General features: G+C 38.0%; 1 protein-coding gene across 4 annotated transcripts in view; it reads left to right on the top strand.

Moving 5' to 3' along the window:
* The window catches only part of MIPOL1 (mirror-image polydactyly 1), a 189,253-nt gene extending 165,264 nt beyond the window's left edge, over positions 1-23,989 (top strand). For all 4 annotated transcript variants that reach the window (XM_040067221.2, XM_040067222.2, XM_058420957.1 and 1 more), the window contains one exon: positions 18,414-23,989. In XM_040067221.2, the coding sequence (XP_039923155.1) occupies positions 18,414-18,480 (67 nt within the window). In that variant the 3' untranslated portion in view covers positions 18,481-23,989. The remainder of the gene's footprint in view (positions 1-18,413) is intronic.
* Positions 23,990-24,497: the final 508 nt, after the last annotated feature.

The following is a 24,497-nucleotide window of genomic DNA, read 5'->3' as shown; positions in this document are numbered from 1 at the left end:
AATATCTGCAGCATATTTACTGCATAGCCAGAAATTGGCTTATAATATGTTGCAAGGAATCAACAAAAGCTTTTCTTGTTTCCAAAAAAAATAATACATGATGAGTTATTCTATTTAAAAATTGTTATATTCCGATATTTTTAATTTATTTGTAACTGCATAAAACATAATTAAGGGATCTATATACGAAAATGCATATTTTTAGTCATCACTTTAAAGCCTCCACTGGTCGTGTGATAATCACTCAAATCTTTGTTCTGAGCACTTAGATAGATACACTTGAAACTTCAGGAGGTGTGTGCTTGATAAAAATAAACCTATGAAAAAAAATTAAAGTGTGGTGAAGAGAATAATGATTGAACCTTTTTGTACACTGTTTTAGGTTGTTACATCTAGTTTTATTTATAATTGCTTAATAGTATAGCTGTTTAAGCAGAGGTTGGGTTTTTGCTGGGTTTTTTTCCCTTAAGTAAAACAATCTTGTTTAATCCCATGTACCCAGGGTGGCTAAAGTAGAAGTGCGGCCACAAGCAGAATTAAAGTAGTGGTGATGCATCACTATAGTGAAAAGAATTTATGGAATTTAACATGCTCAACTACTTGGGAAAATTTTGGTCAGGTTAGTTTTCATTATTGTTAAGATCAGACGACTGAGCCTATAGCAAAATTAAACAATTGGTTGAAGCCTTCTGATGACAATAGCATGCCCTTTTTACCATGAAACTGTGGAAATGCTCTGCGTGTCTTCCCAGCACCAGAGTCATCCACCCCCATCTTATAATTCAACCTGCAAACAGATTAAGCAGCTGAGTTTGTGGAAAGTGTGTTTACTTTGAGCTAAGAACCCTTGTGTGACACTATAGAGATTCCTCTGACACCTCTGGGAGAGCTACACAGACAGTTCGTACTCATCAGCAGGGAAACCGGGCTAAGAATTCCCAATTTCTTTGTAACCTCAACTGCTTCATACAAATCAGTGTTTGGCAATTAGGCAGGAACTCATTTGTTAGCTTAGCATTTTATTTAGAAGATGTAGGATGTTCTACATTTCAAAAAAGAATTGATAAACCTGTCAACAGAAAGGCTTTTTGGTATTAATTACAGTAGTAATAATTATTAGCACTGCCTTAAGAGGGTACCTAATGTAGTTTAAAATGTGGCACTAAAATTCATAGACTAAAGACCGTTCTAAAATACATGTTTTCTTGACTTTTTAAAATGCTCAACTAAAATTGAATTCTGACATATGAAGTGTTGTCAGCTGTATGAAGTAGTTTCTCAACATTACTTGGTAAAATAGCAAAAGTTAAAAAACAGAAGTGAAATAATTATGACCATTAAAAATAACATCATTGTAATTAATAAAATAATGTTGAGAAATTATGTACTTTGTACCTTCATGCAATGTAGTTTACTGGTTTTACACTGCCTTTGCTAATCTGTTCTCTGGCAACACTAAAGAATTTTTTAATATTCTTTAAAACTTCAGTGTTTGCATTCAGCGTGATATGCAGAGCTTAAAAGAGAGTTGTAATTCTCCACAGCATTTCCATCATGTCAGCCGTTTGTGTACCCACCAGCAGTTGTGGCTTTCTAAATGTGAGACCCAAGTCAGAATAGTGGTCCTGTGCTTTCCATCAGGACAAAAAGCATCTAAAAAATTTCTTGATCCTATCTCATACAAAACAGAAACAGCAGCTGTGAACCAGAAGGAGGATGTTTTGGTATCTACTTACGGTGAACTTGTATGTAGTAAACATCTGTTTATACTGAAGTAGGGTGAACATCTCACATTGGCTCGCTGAAGTGTGAGTTATAAATTGAGACTGTGCTCCTGCCTGTGAAAATGATTCACCATCCTGACAGGGGTGCTGGTATAAAACAAGAAACGTTGATGCTTGGAGGGTGATCGCACAGGTTTGGCTGCATTTGCTTGAATCTGTTTTGATTTTGAGTCACCATCAAGATACACTTTGACTTTTAAGAGAGTGCTATTCTTTATAAAGCAAGTGCACATTTTAACTGTGGTCTATGTATATAGATACATATATGGACATACATAACAATACATAACTACTATGATCTGCACAATAATATTTTTAACCAATACTCTGGAATGGCTATGACTGTAATTTTCTAGATTTAATGAATGTTTCTATTTCATGATTACAAAGAATTAGGACAGGAGCACAGAATTCGCCAGGAGTGCTGGTATAGTACCACAGGCCCCCTGCAAGTTTGTCCTGCCTGAGAAGCCAGGAACCAGCTGGTGCAGTCCCAGCAGGGAAATGGGGTGACCTGGAGAAGGTGGCTGGGAGAGGCTGTGAATTAATTAATGCCTCTGCCAACAGAGGAAGCGAGGCATTTTAAAAATGTCCTTCCGGCTGGAACCTCTGGGATTGTGGAGTGGTTGCTGATGTCAGTGAGATCAGAGGAGGTTATAATGTAATACCAAATCAATATTAGCCAATTATCAGTAAAGGTTGAGGCCACTTTTGATGTGGTTTTTCCAGGAAATGGTCTATTTTTCTGCAACAGCTTTGCAGCTGAAATGAATTTTAATGCAATTTGTCTATTGGGGGCTTCTATTTTTTTCTTATAATATAATGATTCTTGCTCAGTAACGCGCAGCTCTGCATGTGAGCACAGCTACTCTTGCATAGTCATGTAGCTGTGTAAAGTGGCAGAGGAGGGTGAGTGGGTAGAATTTCTATGTAATCCTCTAAAAATAAACACAAATCCACAAAGTAACAGTGCAATGATAAAATATACAGGTATGAAAATAAGCATAAATGGTGAGAAGAATCCTGCTTGTGTACTTTGTCAAGATAGTTCTGACTGTGAATAAAGCTAATATAAAAGTGATGCAAACCAGAAGTCATTGCTTCATTTGTCCTTAACTGTTTATTAGAGACATTTTCTTTTGATTTTTTTGTTCTTTCTTTTAAAGAGGAATTCAGGAGAGTTGCACCTTTGGATAAAATATTTCAGTTGATTGAATATATAAGAAAACTAAGTGGTCTTCTGAATTAAATTCTATACTTAATAACATTTGCTTTACCCCTTAAGTTCTGACTTTTTTTGACCACCTGAATTTCATTGTGACTGGAACGCACCCTTTATTTGTTTAGTCCTGAATTTCTCTCCAGCCTTTTTGAAAATACTTTCTCTGCTTTTGTACTTGCTAATGTATTTTCTTAGCTGATGCTGATACATAAGTCGATCTATCAAACAACAAAAACAAACAGTTATTATCAACAGTTGACACGGATGAAAAGAATACAAAAAATGCAAAGAAATAAGAAGAAAGCATTTATGAAGTAGTTAGTGTCCCCCTCTTCTGCAAGTAAAGCTAATCTGCCTTCTGAGTGCGGGAGCTGTGTGCGTTTCACATCAATCTCCAACACGTTCTTCAGTGCTGGCTGGAGGGTCTAATCTTTCCCAGAATGATCAGAAGCAGTGCAGTTCAAGAACAAGGATGAATATTTGAATAATCACACCACAATGTGAGGTGACCCTCCGACAGGGGACTGACCAGATACACATATGTATTTTGGGAAGAAGCTCTGATGCTCTTTTTTAACACAGCTGTGAGAAGAATGTGGCTAAGACCCAGTAGTCTTTCTGGAGTATAGCTGGCAAAGGGAACCATGAGGAGAAGAGAATTTAACACATGGGTGTAAGGGAGTTTGCTTCATTGATGTGATCTGAGGGGAATGTCTAATGACTGGAAGAATCAAACTTGGCAATGAAAACACAAAGCTCTTTTCATCAATTCAAACGCTGACTCTAAAGCTGCAGATGGTTACCTCCAGCCTTGCCTATTCAGTGTGGGGTTGTATAAAATGGCACTTTGGTGAATACTAATAGATCAAAACAAAGATTTAATAACATAAAGATGTGGTGTTCATTTTTAAATGAGGATACAGGTCAGTGTCTCAGAAAAGAGTGAGGTAAGTATCTTTATGTATGGGTCTAAAGTCTCTGGAGATTTTTAACTGCAAACATATCTTTAGTGTGCAGATTGTATTCAGTATAGGGCAGCTATGCAGGGAAGAGGCTGAAAGCAAGATTTCTGAATTATTGTAGTAATTGAGCCTCTTTGCAACATGCAAATGTTGTTAACTAGTTATCTCGCTTTTAAAATCATGCCTACATATATTTAGCTGAAGTATACATTGTAGCTTGTATGCGTTGAGCTACTTGTTGTAGAAAAGAATGGAGCTAGTTAATTAGAAATTGCAGGCAGAAGCACTTCACAAAAGAAACAAGTTGTACATTCACTGGGACTTAAAGCTGTTTGTTTTGGAGGAACCACCAAGTCTTAGAGAACTCAGTTGGCTTTATTTTAAATTTGAGAGAGATTTTTTTTTTTTTGCTTTCTTCTTTCAAAACAATAAATATGATTTGATTTCTTACTTTATTCAGATGTTATATTTAGATGTTGAGACTTTTCTATTAAAACTATCCTGCGCTTTTTTTTCAGGTTGTTTTGGTTTTGTTTTTTTTTTACTTACAGATTTGTACTCTGCTGCATGTCAGATCAAAACATTAAATACTGGAGGCTAGGAGTACAATTTCATAGATATTAATAATTTCACTGATTTGTGTCAGTAAATAATTTAGCACATGTCAAAAGTGATTTTCCTTTTAATGATAACTACTGAGCTGCCTGCTGCTGTGAAATTCTGCTGAGTTTGAATAATAGTTGGTAATCTTTTAATATCATATGAGGAATAATTTAACTGGTGCTGGCGTTTTGAAATGTAAAGTAAGTCCTGGTGTCTTGTTGAAGAATGTAGATACAGAGCTAGTTTCTTAGTTACAGCAAATTGACTTTGCTCTGTCTCACTAAGTTGCATTCATTTGTCCCAGTTAAGGCTATGACCTGTAGTTTACTGAGAAACAGATGCTGGTGGGTGCATTCAAAAGACAAGTGAGTGAGGGCAAGGTGCTAAGAATCTTATACTTGCTGTAGCAATCCACAGAAGTCAATAGACATCAGAGTTTGCATGGAAGGAAATGGAAAGCAAAGGAAGACAACTTTTGTAGCAGTGTAGGATACCAATGCAAATTAGCAAAGGTTCTGGATTTTCAGAATTGGATCAAAGCTTATTAAAGGGGATTCAAAATGGAAAAAACGCCTTAATGAGGACTGATGTGCTGGCTGCCTCATACAATGATTAAAAGCAGATTATAAGCTCCATGGGGCCCATAAGAGATACACAACCTCCAAAGGCAGGGGTTTATGGTGTTTAGGAAACCCACACTAGCCAGATGGAAGATTCCCAGACGCACAAAACTACCATATACTCTGAAGAATTCTGCAGAGCTGATGCAAATTTTTTTGGCATACCAGACATGAATAGGAAGATGAGAAAGTCCAAAATACAAAATCTAGTAACAGTCACTCATATCACATATTATATTATTACCATAGAGTGAATGTACCGGATTTAGGGGCAATAGGCTGGAGTATTCTTCTTTAGTCAGTGAGGAAATAAGACTAATTGAAATGTGTGAAAAAAGTCATGTTTGATCTAACTGAAAGCAGTACATAGCAGGGTCATAATTTTTTTAAATACTTGGAATTCTGCACTAACACCAGTGATTCCTTTCAGAAAAATTCCCCTCAGACTGCACTAATATGCATGGTGAAATGACAAATTAAGCAGTCCTGTAGATACCTGTTTGTTGCAACAAAAAAAAAATTGAGTAAACCAACGAGGTTATGTGCAGCCTCAGAGAAATTCAACATATAGACAGAAATCTGTCTTCTGGGTCTGAAGGAAATAAAATATTGAACTAATATTCAAATCTAAGGTGAGCTGAACAAATTCTGTCATCACTGGCATATTCTCTGGACTGCTGTTGTTACATATTTCTGTATCACTAGGCAGATCTTTTTTCCCTTGGTAATGCTAACATATTATTCATACTGTACAAAAGGAAATACTTTTGGAAAGCTGGAATGAAATGTATTTTCCTTATTGGGTTATCTTTATTGAATTACACCAGTTTTTTAATCAGGCACTTCATGTTACAGTCCAGATAAAAATTTGCAGGATGTGATGGAGGGAGTGCCTAATAACACAGTACCACTAATACTGGTAACTTCTCAGCCTGAAGAAGCACTTTGGATAAGCACTTGGGATAGAAGGACTTGAATAAGCATTAGCAGAAAACTTTTAACAAAAAATTATAAAACAGTTGACTTTTTGTCTTTTCTGCCTGGATTCTCTGGAGACCCAAATGGAGGAGCACATGCTGAAACAGAGGGAGGCACGCTGGTTTCAGAGATCCATGCAGAGCAGTGTGACCTCAGACATTTCTTTCAAAAGTGTCCCCATCCCACCCTTAGTTTTCTAAGCAGCTGTTTGGGAGCAGGCATTCTCTTCCAGGGTGTGACAGAGTGCATCTGAGTTTTCTCCTCCACCTGTGGAGACCCTGTTTCAGGTCTCCTGTATGTCAGAGGGGTGTTGTAGCCACAGGTCTGTTCTGGATGCTTCCTGTTCCTTGGTTTGAAGCTGTGCTGTGTAGCAGAAAATAGTGCAGGCTGCTTGGATCAGAGAGGAGCAAATAGTCTACTCACCTCTGAGAAGCAAGACTTGTTTCTGACACTTAGGGCTTTTTCATAGTTTTATGCAATGCCTCTTGAACATAAATACAAAACCAGTATCAGGACTTCCATCTCCCGTTTTCCAGGTGGGCACCCTTGATTGCCACCCACAGAATCACACCTTCAGGTCTAATAGCATTTTGTATGATTCTTCTGTAGAAACTCACAGCTTCAGAAAGAAAAGTATAGAAGTGTCTTCAACCCTGGTGTGTACTGCTCCCCTGAGAAGTGGCAGATGTGGGTTAAAACAAGATTTTCCTTAGCTTGGCTGAATGCTCTAACTGAAAGTATTATTTCTTGTGCTTTTCTTGAAAAGGAGAACTGGTAGTACTGCTGTAATCTTTATCACCTTGAAAGAAACTTGTGGCCTTAGTTTTAGAGAAGGTAGCTTGAGGACTTCTGGACAGCCTGGATCAAGACACTGAAAGCAAAGAAGTGCCCTTAGTAGAGCAGATTGTGGTATCACTACTGAAAGTCTCATACGGTTATAATGTGTGATATTGCCAGAGCAGATTATGGGATATCCTTCTCCTGAATATTTTAGGTGTCATAAATTATAGTGAGGCCTGTAGCATGTGACAGTTTATGATCAGTGCCAGTATTATGCTCAGTGTTGCACTTCAAAGAACGAAGACAAAAAAAAAAAAAAAAAAAAAAAAAAAAAAAAAAAAAAAAAAAAAAAAAAAAATTCCCAATCAAAGGAAATGACAGGTATGCCTTTTGTGCATTCCTTGCACAGCCAAGACATCCATTGGCTGCAGGGAGTTTCACATGGATGAAGAATGCAAAACTGCACATACAGTCAAAGTCAAGTATTTATTTTCTTTTTGTAGCTATGGTTTACTTTTACTTAACCTCTGTACATTGTGGATTGCAGTGCAGATATTGTTTTGTTAAAGTATGGGTAGTTACAGTATAAACACAAATATTTATTGTCATTTGAATATTTATCATCTCAGCCTTTCACAGAAAAAAAAAAAAAAAGCAGTGCTGAAACTTCATTCTCTCAAACACTGAAATGTATTCTATGAAAGTCAAATGTTTTCAGAGTCAACATAATCACAGCATCCCAGTTTTTGACCTGTGTGTTCATTTACAGTTTACTTATAGCTGCTTCAGAGAGATGGAAGTTTGTAGATTACAACGTGGTTTTATTGATTTATCAGTAGCAAAATACACTAAGTATACACTCAGTAAACTGGATCGGCCAGCTCTTGGACTTGTATTGTATAATATCAGCTTGTTGTGGAATACTTCAGAACAAAATCAGAATGTTGGCATAGTTAACTTCAGTGGTGTAAACCAGACTTGCAAAGACTAATATTTAGTAAGACCAATAACACAAACAAATTAGATTTTGAAGTTGTTTGCCCAATAGGAAGAAGCATGCTGACACAGTATTTGTAAGCTTATAGTTAACCATTCTATGACAAATTATTAAATAACTTTGAACAGCAGATTGAGTGCTCCTTGAAAAATAGCAAGAAAACTTTTTCTCAGACTTGCTTTTTTTTCCAAGATGATAAAAAGAGTGTCACAGCAAATACTCATTTACTTTAATATTTTATATCCAAATAAAATAAGTCTATGGCATTTACACTGCCGTTACTAAATAGTATTTGGTTTGTTTGCAAGAGTCATTTATTTGTGGCTTGGCTGAAGGAATAAAAATAAATTTGCGGTTCTTTCTGTTAATACTCATACTGTTTCTTAACATATGCAAAAGATTGAATACTGTAAATGTATATGCAGAAGCTCAAAAAGAAAACCCAGACTTTCTGAAGCTTCTGAATTACGTATAACCTTTTAGAGAATTGCTGGGACAGTTCTTTACAACAACAAAAAGAAGTGACTCACTAAGCCGGCAAAGTATTTTGTTTTAAGCAAACTTGAAATCATTTAAATTTTTCCACTGCTTAAAATTAAGTATACCTTTATTAAACCAGGGGCTAGTTATCTAAGAAAAAAATTACAGTTTGTGTTTCTTTTTTGTCAGGTTTTTCTACAAGGCTTTTTGTAAACAAGATTTTGTAGAAGGCCAGCATCAACTGTATTTATGAGAGCTAACAGGGGCTTTAACCCCATAATTGTCACTGTTGTTTTATTGGCAAGTCGCTTGACTTTCCTGTTCTATGTTTATGTGGGTATAAGGATATAGATCCAAACACTGAGCTGTTGGAAGGCATAAATCTTTAGGACCAAATTTTATCATTTTAGCTTCAGATCATGGAATTCTTGCCCATAGGAAGTATCAGAATTCAGCCTTTGAATGAAAAACACTGTAGGTATTGTGTATTGTGCAGGTATTGAAATGTGTACGATAAAACTATTTTATTTAGCAAGTTATTTTGTGCTTCATAATATATGCATTTCTGTCATTTCTATTTCAATCTTTAATAAAATAATCATTAATTATTTAAAGGATATAACATATGCACATCAGATAGAAGGGGTATCTAAGTGGCACACTCAACACAAAACACATTTTCTAAATTTTATTCTACGCTTTTGAAGAATTTTGTGACTGTTTATGTAAAGCCAAAATTTTATGCTTTCATCAACAGAAATTAGAAGATTTTTCTCCTACAATCAGTCCCACTCATGTCATCACCAGGCAGAATTGCCACCAGGGGAAACATTAGGAAGAAGAGAGGATGTTTTTGTCCATGGATTTTGTGTTAGTTTTTGTTGTAAGAATGCCCTTTTTTTCTAGAAATATTTTTTCAGAAGTATGACCCAGTGTGAGTTGTCCTGAAACCACCAGAGCGGTAGAGAGTTCACCTACTAGTCTGAGCCCATTATGAAGGACTTATCACTAGTAACATCTTAGTAAAATGCTTTCCTTTTACATCCATACCTGTTTTCATTGCTACTGGATCTCTCAGTGATGTGGACAGCATTCCACCTTAGGCACTATCACATTGGTGATAAAATACAACAAACCTATGTAAAACCTATTTTTAATGTGGAGGGATTTGATGATGGTTTATAGGAAAGAATTTTCTCTCCATGAGCTCCAGATTAATTTTGGTCAAGGGGGTGGAACCATCTCAGGGAGGTGGAACGGGATTGAGAGCTGCTTAGAGCCGTCAAGTCTGCATTGGGTTTTTTAAAATACTTGTGGAATCAAGAAAAAAGTTCCTGTTGTCTTTCTTGTTAATGATATGAAGACGAGTTTGCCAGAGCTGTGCTTTGAGGGGATATACTTGGGAAAGAGACTGAGTAGTTGTCGTGGTTTAACCCCGGCCAGCAGCCAAGCCACACACTGCTGCTCAATCACTCTTTCCAGTGGGATTGGAAGGATAAAAACTGGAAAACTCATGAGTTGAGATAAAGGTGGGTTCATAGGAAAAGCAAAAGCGGCACATGCAAGCAAAGCAAAACAAGGAATAGATTCACTGCTTCCCTTGGCAGGCAGGTGTTCAGCCATCTCCGGGAGAGCAGGGCCCCATCACACAGAACAGCTACTTGGGAAGACAAACACTATCAATCTGAATATCCCCCCTTCTGCCTCCTTCCTCTTCCCTTTTATACTGAACACAATGTCCTGTGGTCTGGAACATCCCTTTGGTCAGTTGGGGTCACCTGTCCCTGCTGTGTCTCCTCCCAACCTTCCATGTGCCTCAAGCCTCTGCCAGCGTGGCAGTACGCAAAGCAGAAAAGGCTCTGTGTAATCCCTTTGTTGCTCAGCAGCAACAAAACCATCTCTATATTATTAACCTTGTGTTCAGCACAAATCCAGAACACTGCCCCATACCAGCCAGAAGAAATGCCTCTATCCCAGCCAAAACCAGCACCATAGTGCATCAGTATTTGCAATTGTACAAACTCATTTTAAACAGGACTTGACCAGAACATGTCGGAAGGAGGTGAGACTTGCTTGGAATAGGCAGATGAGAGGTTCAGACTTGACTTTACAAGTCTAACATGCAGAAAGGTGTCATGTGGTGGTTTCAGACTGATACTTGGAACTTTTAGGGTCTCTTATTAACCCCATTCTCTGCTGATCTGTAAATAAATCCTGACTGTTCATTTTGAGCAAATTTGAAAGAAACTGTTTGTTTTAGAGAATCATTTTTCACATTGCTTTTAAATTTTCCTGAAGATGGATTTAGAACAAACCAAAATCCTCTGTAAAGGAGGTCCTTTTTTCATCTCTTGAAATACATTTCTGTTGAATATAAGAAAACTGGCGAGCTGTTACCAGACACGGTTCAGAGCCTAAACTGAGAAGCTAAGAGAAAAAGGCTCTCTATTCAGCAATTTTAGGCTCTAATTCAGTGGGATGTTTTATTATTGTTGTTGTTGTTGTTGTTGTTGTCGTTGTTGTTGATGATGATGATATTATTATTGTGATGATGATGATGATGATGATGATGTTTGTGCACATGAGGACCCGGATCTGAGATTGTGTTGCTCTCAAGAATGTGAGGAACAGTTCAGAGACACAATAAAATTACCTATGATTCTTGGCACTCTAATGATACCAATCATTATGTAGGGGCAGGACTAGTGTTCATCAGGAGTTTTCAAGAATTAATTTTTTTCCCTCTTTGAATGAATAGACACTATGGCAGAATACTTTCTGTGGGCAAGACATATTAGCATAAGGTAAAACTACAAGTTTTCCATAAGCAGGTAACACAGACTCCAGGAAATATTTAGCAAGAAAATCCAGGAGACCCTTGCCTACTTATATCAGCACAAACTTCATGGAAATGTAAGGAGTACACTGTAAGGAGTAGGTTCCCATATCAAGATTTCTGCTAAGAGAAGAGAACAACTGTGACACCAAATGTGTGCAAACAGTACTTGTCAGTGCTCAAAGTAATTCAGGCTTATGGAAGAAGGTATAAAAAAGGTTTTCCTGGCACATATATTAGTAAATTTTGCATAAAATTTCCATATAAACTGTTGGATTCAAGCTGGAGTAATAATGAAAATTTGGAGATTTGATTAAATAATCTGTTGTGTATCATTTGACTTTAAATATGCCAATATGTCCTCTATTTCAGCTATTTTTTTTTTTTATCTCTAATATCAGCCACATGCTCAGATGTGAATGGTCCATCCAGTAATAAGAGCCTGGCCTTTATGATATGTTGTACATCTTGATGTACTGAAATACAGTGTAGTTGTTTCAAGTGTTTGTTTTTCTTTCTCAGAAGCTCCTTTATTTTTAGCAATCAGTGTATGCTGTCCTGAGCAAGCATTTGAAAGTCAAGTAGTGATACCTTTCACAAGGTGGCATTACATCCAGCATAGAAGCCAAGTCCTGATTTTGTATTATCCTGTAATGTGTTACAATCTACATCAATGCAAAGTAGGGTGAAATGCTGTCAAAATAGACCAACTGTGTTTACTGCTCACTTTTCCTGCTGCTAGTGATGGCACAAGGTGAATAGTAATGGTGAGCTAGCTCTAATCTTCCAAACAGAAGGTAGAGGGCAAACAGTTTGACAAGATTAGTTATTGTGGACCACAGATAAAGGCTTAATATTTTAGCCAAGGCCTGTGTAAGCCAGGTTTATTTTGAAATATGTCTGCTGTCAAGAGCCCAACTGGCTGTATTTGCTTCTAAGTTTAATCATATACAGAATTACTCTTTTGGGTTGAGAAGATGCTGAAAGGGATTTAATAGGAATGCTTGTTTGGTCACGGTGCTTTTCAGAGGCAGAATGGTTTGCCCTGCCAAATTTAAGGCCTGTACATTTAATGTAACATACTTTTTGGAGTGACATTACAAACAGTGTTGGGCAGGCAGGAGTTGGCGGCAGTGCCTGCAGTGATTACATTCAGCACTGTGGTCTACCATGGTTTAGAGCTCACTGATGCTGCTAAATCAGTCTCTAAGACATATGTTTTAAGACCAGAAAGGACCATTAGTACCAGTCAGTCCAGCCACCTGTCTGACAGAGGGCACTGAATTATAGTCGGCATCAGGTTCAAAACCAGGGCTGAACTCGATTGTGCCATTTAGAAAGACACACTGACTCTGATCCAAAAAATGCAGAGGAAACTTTGTTAAGAGAGAGGCAACTTGTGCATTGGAACCACATGTGGTCTTTATCACTATGATGGTTTATGAAGGAATTGTTACAGACCGTTGAATTCTACAGGCAGTGATTTTTACTGAGATGGTAAAAAAATATTGTTAAAAAGGCAGGCTTTTGAGTTGGCAAAAATAATACCTGAATTGAGGAATAAGGATAATTAAAAATTCACTGAATCAGCCAGGAGTAAGAGGGTGATGGCTGTGTAGCATGGTATATAGGTCATGCACTGCAAGGTCATATCCTTGATACCAGGCTTCAAACCAGTGAATATTTAAGTATTTTATTCAATCAAAGAAGCCTCAGATTTTGAAACTGAGAACAAACCTCCCCAACACCCAGTGTTAACACAGTGATATTCCCTTGACAGAGAAGCAGCTGGGGTCCAGTTCCCTCCTGCAGGTAATAGAGCTGAACCAGTTTCCTCCAGTCTCCTGAGTAAATGATTCTATCCAAGTGACTGGTTTTTGGGCGAGACCAGTATCACAGCAGCCTCTCTTCTCTAGGTCATTTGTTTCCTTGAATTGAAAGAAGATGCCTGAAAACGAGTATGCCGTTTAGAATTTTATGAAGTTTATCTGAGAGGAAAGCTGAAGGAAAGGAGAGGGAAAGGAAGGGAGTTAATTTGTTCTAAATGAAATTAAGTGAATTTGTTTGTACGACCACTCACCAAACAATGATTTGCTGAACTCTGCTGCTACACTGCTTGCAGTGCTTTTGTCCAGTGCATTTTATTTATCTAACATATTTTCAAAAGCTTGGTTTCTAAAGGGAATCAGTGTCAGCAAAACACATTCCACAAGAAGCCAGAAATCATGCAAGGCCATCTTCATAGCCTAAGCCTAATCTTATCTACTGGAAAGATAACCAGGGGTTGTAGCTTAGGTTTATAAGCCTTTATATAGCATTTCAAAATCCAGGATGATTTTGTTTTTATCACTTAACTCCTCCATTTGCAGGTAGAAACCATTGTTTTTTGCTAGTCTATATATTGCTTTGCAGATTAGGACATGGGCTACTTGAAAGGTGCCCTTTTCTGTCAGTTGGTGTCCACTTTGTCTATTTCTGGGGCATGGTTCCTGGGGAGGTCACTCTGTGGCTGTACAGCTGTCATATGCAGAACTTGGGAGTAAAGGCCACTGTTGTCTTTGGGGTGAGTTCCTTTGGATGAAGCAGTGTGGAGGGATGTACCTGTCTGCATGGATTTACGCCGTTGCAGAGTTTTTACTGATCCCAAGCTACAGGTTAGAGCTAGACTTCTTCAGCAGAATATGTGAAAGAATGAGAAACAGAGAGTAGTAGGTAACATAATTGCGCCGATCTGTTCAGCTTCTGGGCTCCCAGAGCAAACTTCTCTGTCAGTTAGGATTTTAGGTCTGCTTTGTAGAGACTAAGTCTAAAATCAAAATTGTTTTTACTCACAGGAATAAAGTTTAGCTAAAAGTCAGAGCAGATTGTCAAGCAATTCAGGATCTGTGTAAGAGCACTCCACATAACAACATATGCTTCCTCCAGGCATTGACAACTGTGTGCGAAGGTGGCAAGAGAACACAGTTTGAAATAACTGGAAGAGAAGTTGAGAATTGTTGAGAATTTTGTCTTGGGGAAGACACCTAATAATAATAATCCTGTTCAGGTAGCTTTCCTCTAAAGATTAGGATCTTCTTGAAGTTTAGCAACAAGTTTAAAAGGACATAATTAAACCTGTAATGTCATAGTAGCAAGCTGCTTATGGAATTCTTTTTATTCCTGTATAGAACACATATTCAACTGCTTAATTCCAAATTTGTATGGAGGAAGCATTAAGCCACTGCAATTCAAGACTCTGAACAGTGTGTCTTTTGCTAACTTAAGAATAATGATGGACCGGGTGTCCCTTTCCTAAACTGCATGTTTTATTTAATTTTTTCATTTCATGGGAGCATTACAGAAGTCTACAGTGTAGATAAAGAATATTTCTAGCCATCTTCTTTGCGCATTTCATCAATGCAGATTTCATCTATCATGAAAAGCACTGGACATTTTTACTTTTTACTTTTCGATATATGTAAATCAAAAGAAATAAAACCAAAGTTGTATCTATCCATCTGAATCAATAGTTTTTTCCTATATTTTATATTTTGTACTCACTTTGCATGTGTGCATACAGTAATTGTCCAAAGAATGCTGGTGTGGCATTTGTTGAGAGAATTTATTTGTGAAAACACAGATTTTCTAGAAGTATTTGAAGAAGCAAGAAATAATGAAGATCATCTACTGCAGTTTTCAAAAATCTCTAAGGAAGAAATTGAAATCTGTGAGAAAGGGGAGTGAACCCTTAGGAGGCTTTGTAAAGCATTCAAAAAGGTGTGTGTCTGTCCTTGCACATTTGGACCCTCAGCCCTACAACAGAATGGCCCACCCACCATATAATTCTCCTGTCTGACCTAAAATATGAACTCAAATGTTTTCTTCTTAAATGACTTATTCAGTTGTTTCATGAGATGCAAATGCAGTGAGTGCCCTCCCCTACATCTCAGGAGAAAATGTCATGTTGCACATTTAACTTAGACTATGAGGACTCTTCACAAGCAAAAAAACAAATGTTATTTGTTAGAATGTTGGAATTTGTTAGAATTCGTCTTAGAATACAATCAATTGTAGTCGGTGCTGCTTTCAGTTAAGTAAAATTTGGTGAAATTACACGAAGTAACAGAAGTTGCTTTCTTCGTGTCTTCATGTCTTCCATATTTTGAATAAAACTCTGCAAACATTGAGACTAGTTCCCAGCACCTTCCATTCTTCTGTTTAAGCTACTTTTGATCTTGAAGTATAAAACTATTACTGCAGTTTTCCACATTAAAATGCTCAGTCTCCAGAGGGAGCTGCCTGCAGTATCCCACTGGGCTGGGCACAAAGCCTTACCAGCAAGGGCTGGCTCTGCCACCCTCACCCCTCCCAGGTGACATCTCACTGGCACCAAGGGCCCTTTTAGCTGCCCTTTATTACCCACAAAGAAAATGATGCTTAGTGTGAGTTGGGATGACCGAGTTGGCCCTTGGTGAACAAGAGTCCAGGATTATCATTCCAAAAAGCCCCCTGAGGCCTGTATCAAGAGTTATTAACCACTGATTCAGCGCATAGCATTATTTTGTAGGCTTAAGTGGGATTTCAGTGGTATATTGGGTCTTGTGTCTGTGTCGGGGTAAATTTTGCCCTCTGTTATTTTGTCTTATAAGTAGCTGCTACGATTTCTTTTTTACGTTGCTGCTTAAATCTCTTTCAAAGGTACAATATTTAATCCAGTGCTACCTTTTTTTCCTTCTGATAAAGAATAAATAAATTTGAGAATCCACGTATGACTGAAACAAAAGGCAAATAAGCTCTGCATGGTTTGTATTTGGTGAGGAATACCTCATTTCGATGATTTCAGTCATCATTCATTTGAAAAGCAGAAACTATGATTGTTAAGCCTCATTATTTTCAATGAAGCCTGACAGTTTCAAGGTTAAACAGAAGACAGCTACTTTCATCCCAGTGGTATTTCTCTTCAAACATGGGCAGCTCTTCGCTGACTTGATCTGCTCTGGTGTGCAGTGCCATTGCTTGGTCACAGAGTGGTGCACATCTAAACTCAGTTGTAGGACAGTGTGTGAGCTGTGATATCCAACTTATGTTTCCCCAAAAGGAGCCTCAATTACTGAAGTTATCCCACCCCCCCCACCACCTTGTATAAGCCTCACAATATTTCTTTTTAACTGAACAGTGATTTAAATAAGCCATGATCTCAGATTTTACAGGTTTTATGCTGCCACCCAGAAAAAACAATTTTCAGCCCAAACCTTCTGTTTGTCTAAACAGTTTGAAATGTTTCTCCAGTGCTTCAATGTCTCTGAAGTACATTAGAGAGGGTGCTAGTGTGAAAGAGACCTCCAGCAAGAGTTAAAACGGCTGAGAAAGCTGCCGTGCTTCTGAATACACATGCTGTTGAAAGAGGACTAGTCTGAAATTGCACATGGACTGACAACCAGTGTAACAGAGAAACTTCCCAGTAAGAGAGACTGACAGAACTGTGACTGATCAGTTAAAATCCTATGTTAAAATCCTTAGAATTCAGAAAACATTGATGTGTCCATGTGAGAAAACTTTGAGGAGCAAATAACTTGTGAAATCCCTGAAGTCCTTGCATGGACTGACAGCACTGAGTTACGGCTGTTTGGGTGCTGCCTCCATAAAGACAAAGTGCAGTAGATGTTGTTTTACAAAACCGGGGGCAAATGCACTAGTTGGTTAAGAGGGAAAAGTGATTGTTGGAAAACTGAAGTGGGAGGAGCAGTTTTTTACCTGTGCATTCATTCCCTCAGAGTCCCTGTGGAACAGCTAGAGTGAGCTGAACTTTCCACATACTTTTTCTGGTGTCTGATGATTACATTTGGGTGGTGAATTCTTAATCTCATTTCAGGAATTAAGTCACCTGGTGAGTACAATGAAAGGTGTAGCTTCATCGTGCTTGGTGGTTCCTGGAAAACAAGAGTGTTTCAATACGTACCAAGCATGTTAGTCATGACTTGTGGCAATAAATCCATGTTGACTAGTTTACATGCACTGAAGTTACTAATGCATTCATGAGATAAAATGAATTTTGCAATTTTGATAAAGCTGTGTTATTTTTATTTCCTATCTGCATTTCTCATGTTGTATAATATTTTTTTTAATTGTCTTTCAAGATAAGGAAAAAATGGTCAACTTTGTAACAACGAATACAGCTATTTGAACCTGCAGCTCAGGTTAAACCTCAGCTTAAACCTGCAGTTTATCCATTGTGGAAGCTGCCAGTATAATATTCTGTACATGGCTCTGAAAGTGTTCTGGTATACACAGTGTCTGCTTAAATACAGATAATTTATTTGTGGGAGAGCTTTCTTTGAAGGATACCATAAAATACAGACAAATTGAAGAAATATCGTGAATGTATGATTTCTAGAATGCTGAAGATAAATGTGTGTAGATGCAAAATGATGAACAAATTTAGTCCTTTGCATTTGTCTGCATACTTCAACAGCAGAAAGAACAAGTTAAGCCAGTGAGATTCTTACCATGTTTGTAGTGCCTGTGCCTTAAAACTAAGAGTTTGATCAACTCTCTGTCCTACTAATTTAGAGTGTTAATTTTTCTATAGTTGTATTGACACAAGAATCATGCAGGCCACCTTCAAAATACCATCATCCACATCCTCAGAAACTTGGCTTGTTGAGTATTTTGAAAAAGTTTTTACATAAAACATGTTGGCTTTTAGACACAAATTTATAAACTGGACTGTATTGGATAATGGGCAAGGTATTTTTAAGGGGAAACAATAGTTAAATGCTACCTCTGACAAGAGCCATGGACAGTTTGTATTTTTAAAAGTGCAAAAATTAATTGTTGTGCTTACACCAAAGTTTATATGTACTACAGGATTGCTGCACAGGGTTTTGTGTTAACGCCATACAGGGACCTCAGGTTCTACATGCACTACAAAGGAAAAGAGAGTTGATATATATCACTGACTGCAGATGGGTTGGGTTGTAGGTTAAAAAGTTTTTCGCAAGTTGTCTGCATTTTCCCTTAATGTCTGTCTTTTACAGTAGTGCTTTGTTTCTGAGCATGACCACCACCAGGACAGCTTGGTTCAGTGCAAACACTGTCTCTTTCAGCCAGAACATTCCTAACATTAGCTTCCTTTTTTTTCTCTCCTCTCCCTCTCCCCTGCCCCCTCTCAGGTTGGAAAGGCTGGTGGATGTCCTGAGGAAGAAGGTTGGAGCAGGGACCATTAGGACCGTGATCTGATTGAAAGCTGTAGTCTAAGGAAGCTTTCACATCTGGTGACCAGGCTGCTTCATTCAGCACTGTGTAAACACTGAAGCCTTAACTTAGCAAACAGTTGTTAGAAGTGGGACACTCCAGCGACATTCCAAGCTGAGATAAAATCAAATCATAAATGTTTAACTACTTTGCTGCTGAGTTCTGTGATTTGTTAAAATGTTTCACTGCAAACAGGTATTTGTTTTTAACCAAATGCATTGTGGCATTGTGCATTGTGAAAAATTATGCAGATGCTTATTTTAACAGTCTGTCCTCTCAGTGTTAGTAGACTGTAATCTGCTGCAAGGCACAGCATGGTCATTTTTTTAAAATACTGCAGGCTCCAGGTTCAAAATTTAAGTCCCTTATTTTATTTGTGAGACGGCAAATAGTCCAGTATTTGTATGTTAAATATATTAATTGATAATGTAGGTTGGCATTCAAGAAATATCTCTGGCTGGTATATTGGATATTTTTTCCTCCTTACTCACAGCCCATTGAATTGCAGGTAGTAACTGTGGCTACATCAAAGGGCAGGATAAATGTATAGCTTTATACAACAGTTGAATAGCTTCTGCTAGTACATGGCACTTTCAATGTACATTAAAAAGAAATTTCCATTTAGGTTTCACTGGAAGTACGGCTTAAAAAGTTGCAACATAAAAGCCTTGTGACATTGTACAGTGTTCCAGACAGTGGAAAAAGTTTCCTGTATTGTTTTTAGTCACTCCTCTGTCCTTTTATAGGAGGGAAAAGCTCTTAGATTTCAGAAATCACCTTAAAAATTAAAAATTCACCTTTTCAGTGTTTGCCTCTTCTTATCCCTTTCCTACAAGACTCTGATTGCCCTATGGTGCAGGAGTACCATCCAGTTTGGGTTTGAGGCCAAACTGTCAATCCTCAGCTTTTTGCACTCAGGAAGTGCCCTGGGACTTAAAGGCTGAAGCACAGAATATTACAGGGATGGGAGAAACTGAGGGCTGAGGAGGAAAATTTGGGGTACACAGACATTGTAGACCTTAGAGATACATGAGAGTTGAACTTGGAGTTATGTTTGTGACCCAACCATCTCCCGGTATGAACAGTCAGGTCAGTACTCATATAATCCTGCTCAATAAAGCAGCTGTAATCTCTGAGCACCCCAAATTCAATAAAGAATCTCAACAGCCAGCTGGGCTTTAGTGTCTTCTCAGGACCAGCCAACTCAGGCAAGGTGGATGTAGCTCCTGAGGCTTCCACTTGTCTGCTTTGCTTTGTGCTTAATGTTGTTACATGCTCTTACCTCTTAGTGCTTGCTTGTTCAGATGTTGTGATAGTGCAGTCTATCTGGAGAAAATGAAATTTTAATTTTACGTGTAGGGAGAGACATTTTAATGTCTGTTTTTTCTTTCAAACACTTAAATGTTAAACCTTCTCCATCTGCAGACCTAAGCCCCTCCTAGTTTCAGTTGACCAAACCTAACCTCTTGCAGGAAGATAAGTAGCATCCCTCCAAGCCACATTTACCCAAGTCACTTCTAGAAACTTCTGAAGTGCTCCTTTTTGACCTTTGGTCAATCCTAAGATAGCCAGTGTGTCTGGAGCCTCTCCCCCACACCTATTCAGTGGGAAGAAATTTTAATGCTTCCAAACCAGAGGATTGCCACCCCCCCAGATTCCAGCCCCTTCACCATCTCCCCCGTGCTGCTGTTCAGCTCTTTGGGTGACTCAACAGCTCTTTGTCCTCCTGTTCTCACTGAGCTTTGTTCATGAGGTGGATGACACGATCTCCTGAGCAGTCAATGCTATTGAACTATTTCTGCTGTAAGGAGATAGCGAGGAAGGAGTAAAGACAAAAATGTGAGGACTACCATGCTCTGCTGGACCAAAGCCCAAAGACTGCCTTTGGCCATAACAAATAGAAGATGCCTAGGAAAGGGTACAAAGTCAGACCAGCACTAGTGACTACTCTCCCAACTGGTGTCCCAGCAATTTGTTATTTAGAGGCTTTCTAAGCCAGAGGTGGTGTCTTTGTATTTAGCAGCATTTTTTCCTGAGCTGTTTTTTAATCCATTTAAATTGTTTGTATCTACTTGTTCCTTTCACAAGGTCTTTTGCAATTAATGATGCATTGAGTGAAGAAATACTTCCTTTTCTGTTATGAACCAGCTCTGTTCATTTGCTATCACCTGTTTTTTGTATGAGAGAAATGGTGAGGAACCATTCCCTGTCCATATTGTTTCCATGTCCCATGTGATTTTTACATGTGTATTTGGCATCATTTCCCCCACTTTGCTTTTCTAGAGAGAACCCCTAGTCTCATTTAAAGGAGCTGTCTTGTGTTTTTAATTTGCCTTGTCATACTAATCTTTTTTTTCCAGCTCTGCAGTGTTTTTACTGAGATGCAACCAGATTTGTTCCAAGTGTTCAAATATACAGACAAAAATATGACTTTAATAGTTTTCATAATGATGTTTTCTGGTTTATTCTCTGTGCTATTTGTAACCATTTTTAGCATTGGATTTGCTTTATGACAGATTATGTATTGGTATTAATATTGCTGTAGTAAAACAACAACTCTAGATCTCCTTCCTCAGTTGTAATGTTCAGCTCAGAGTTCACAGTAGCTTGTATGAAGACAGAACTGTTTTCTGAATACCGTAGCATTTGTGAGTGCTGGATGTCACCTGTTGTTTTAGCATTCCCTGGTGACCATGAGCCCTTATTCCATCTTTTCTCACAGCTCCTCTTTAATACTCACCATAGCAAAATATCATCAGCATCTCCATGCTGAATACGGTGATATGAAATACTGCCATCTCCAAATTAATGTCCTCTTCAAGGTGATTTCTTAATTAAGTTAAACATGGACTCTGGGACAAAGATCCCTGTAGGTCAATAAGGTTCCTTTTCCTTCACTGTGAAAATGAAACATTTTTTCTTACTCATTGTTTTACTCTAACTTTGAAGTACTTATTTTTCAGTGTAAAATTATTGGTTATTGCTCGGCAGCTTTTATGAGGAAGTTGTTTGCTACTTTGAAAATGCAAGTTTACTGGATCAAGGCTCGTGCTCCATGCATGAATGTGCTAAGTTCCTCCTTCCCCTGGGAGTGTCTAAGAGCTCCTCACCTTTCCCCAAGTATTTCTGTGTCCACGTGAATAATCTTGTGAATGCAGATGTCCTACAGCCAGACTGTTTGATCTCCAGCCTCTTGTTTGGAAAAGTAGGATGGGCCATGCAAAAGCCATCTAGCAGGCTTGATGTCAGATACATATGATTGTGGGTAATACTTGATTTGGTAAAATTAAGTGATAGTTTTACTCTGTAATTTTCCTTTTGACACATTATACCTAAGGTGAAAAAATAGTTCCTGACACTGTCTCTTGTCTTGTACCAAGCAGCCCGGAATTCAGTGATAATTTGAGTTAAGGTGTTTTGTCATTAATGACAAATGTGGATAAATGTATTTGGATTGTAATTAAATGTAATAAAATCAGATGTGTTGATTTTTAAAATTCAACTGAAAATGTTTTTATTCTTTGGAAAAGACCTTGGGAAATTTACTGTGTTGAGAGTAGAAAGATTCAAAAACAGCTGGGTTCACCCTCTTCCTTGCTAACAACCCGGTGTGTGGTCTTTGGCAAATTCCTTAGTGACTGTCATTAAAGGCATGCGGTCCCTGAAGAGGTTCCTGGGCTCCTCCAGGGAGTTTGCAAAACTATCTACGTGGTTAATGTCAAAACACTTTCACTTCCTCACCTGCTGAAATGAGCAGCATAAATCACATAGGTCTGGGAGTGGAGGCCCAGCCTTTAGTGCCCTCAGCAGAACTTCTGGTCCTGTTGAGCCCAGTCTAACTTTAACCGTTCAGTGTAATGAGGGCAGGAAATCTGCCCTGATCAGTAGAAAGAGGCGATAATGACAGCATGGGTTAATGGGCTTATCATATGGTTTATTCATTGAGAGCTGATTGATGCCTGTGCAGAGCGCTGAAAGTGAAAAGAAGCCTTCTCCCATAGAGCAGACAAATGCAATTGTCACTTCTGTCCTAATACATGTGAGAAAGGTGAGATTGCATCCGATTATGCACCAGGAGTAGCAATTCATTTCCCTCCTGATGGAAAAACAGTTTATGATGAAAGGTGGCTCACCATAGGTGATTCTTATGGTGACAGCTGTAATTACTGGTTAAATTAGGGTCCCTGCTGTCTTGAATAGAACATAGATTTTCAGAAATGTTCTTCCCCTGTGAGATTTTTGTGTCTTTCTCTTGATCCTGCGGCACGTTATGCATTGGGAGCCATTTCTGGTATATGTCAGGGTAAAATATGTAAATAGCATCATGTTGGCTCGGGATAAGAGCATTATTAATGCTTTTCAGCACTGTAATTATATTCCTAGTAAGCCTTCCCTAAGCCCTCACTAATTAACAATATTGTGACAAATCAACTTTAACAGAAAAGAACTGTGAACCTTTAGTCTTTTAGCACTATTTTTCATGCAGCCCACAGCTGAAAACTGGTGGCATTGCTTTCTGTACTAGTGTTGGGAAAACTGCTATTTGAAAAGTTCAAAGCCAGCTCAGTCTTGTTAGTGGAGTCCTGTAGCTGAAGTCTGTTTGATTCCTCTTTAAATATATTCATAGCAAAGTAAGATTCACTGGTTAATCATTAATGTTACGGAATATTAAAACTGTTTTTATAAATATCATATTGAAATGGTTTAGTGAGGGCAGTATGTTGTCATATGGTGATTTATTTATTTGTTTATTCGAAATCGGGAACATTTTACAAGATTGACTTTATATAAAGTCATACCAGGTGATCAAGAGTTGTAACATCTTTAATCCACGTACACAAATGAATTTACTATCTAAATGTCAGGATTTCTCTGTGCCTTTATTTCCTTCAATTAGAATAAGGCTATTGTTCTTGTTGGGTTTTCTTCTTCTTAACTTACACCCCTGAAGATTTTCCTCCCATGCAAGAATCAGCTGTGAGGCACATGAAATCACTGACGGGCAGTTTTTCCTCTTGCTGCGATCACAGCGTTACATGGGCTGACTCTTATCGCTGTAACATTTCACATCAGGTCTGCAGAACTGGACTTTCTCTGTTTGTTCTTCTCATGCATTGGTAAATAAAATGTATTCACGAGTTCAAAAAGACAAAGTAGTGTTCTCATATTAGGTCGATTATAAGTCAGCTGTTGAGCTTCAGTGTTCTAAACATTTCATTCTTCAGTTTTGTTGGGAGCCCACGTGTTCTGGGAGGCTTTTAAACAAATACTTGAAATGGTTGAAAGATTTACGTTGCCAGTGCCTAGCTAAATATGTAGTCTTTAGAAAAGACATGGTTTATTTTGGCACCATTTGACAAACTCAAATATTTTAAACATTTGTTAAGTTTGAGCTTGCACATTTGAACTAAAAGTTTGCATTCCAAAATTGCATCTCACGTTACCTGTCTCTCTCTCTTTTGTATTTTATAATCCCTTTATTAAAATAGTCTGCAAAAGAAGTTGGGTTTGGAGTGTGGTTTTTCTTATTGTTAATTGTAAAATATTGTTATTAAAAATCAATTTTAATGTAACATGTACCTGGTAACTCTCTTCAGCTAAATGTCAGAAATACAAAGCCAGAAGTGTTTTCGGAATCTAGGATTTTATGTTGGTAGCCAAGACTGGATTGTAAAATTAATGGAACACGGTAATAGTGGGACCAAATCTTGCAGTGCTTTACTCTTCGTCCTGTTATTTACTGTGATGAGTAAGTACTAACTTTGCTGGTGAGCGCAAAGCCAGGCAATAAAGAAAATAGATTGAAAAGCTGTACTGAACTGATGAAATAGAACAGCTATGGAAAAGGTAAAGCAGTCTTTTCCTTCCTTTGGAAGAAAGGAGGAGCAAGGGCAATGTTTAGTCTAATTGGAAAAAAAAAAAACAAAAACAAACAAAAAAAAACCACAGCAACCAAAAAACCACCACTGCTTTTATTTTCTTTTCTTTCAAGCTTTAACCTG

This window comes from Hirundo rustica, chromosome 6 (genome assembly GCF_015227805.2).
Source record: "Hirundo rustica isolate bHirRus1 chromosome 6, bHirRus1.pri.v3, whole genome shotgun sequence".
NCBI lineage: Eukaryota > Metazoa > Chordata > Aves > Passeriformes > Hirundinidae > Hirundo > Hirundo rustica.
Note: the sequence above shows the minus strand (reverse complement) of the source record. Positions and strands in the feature narration are given on the sequence as shown.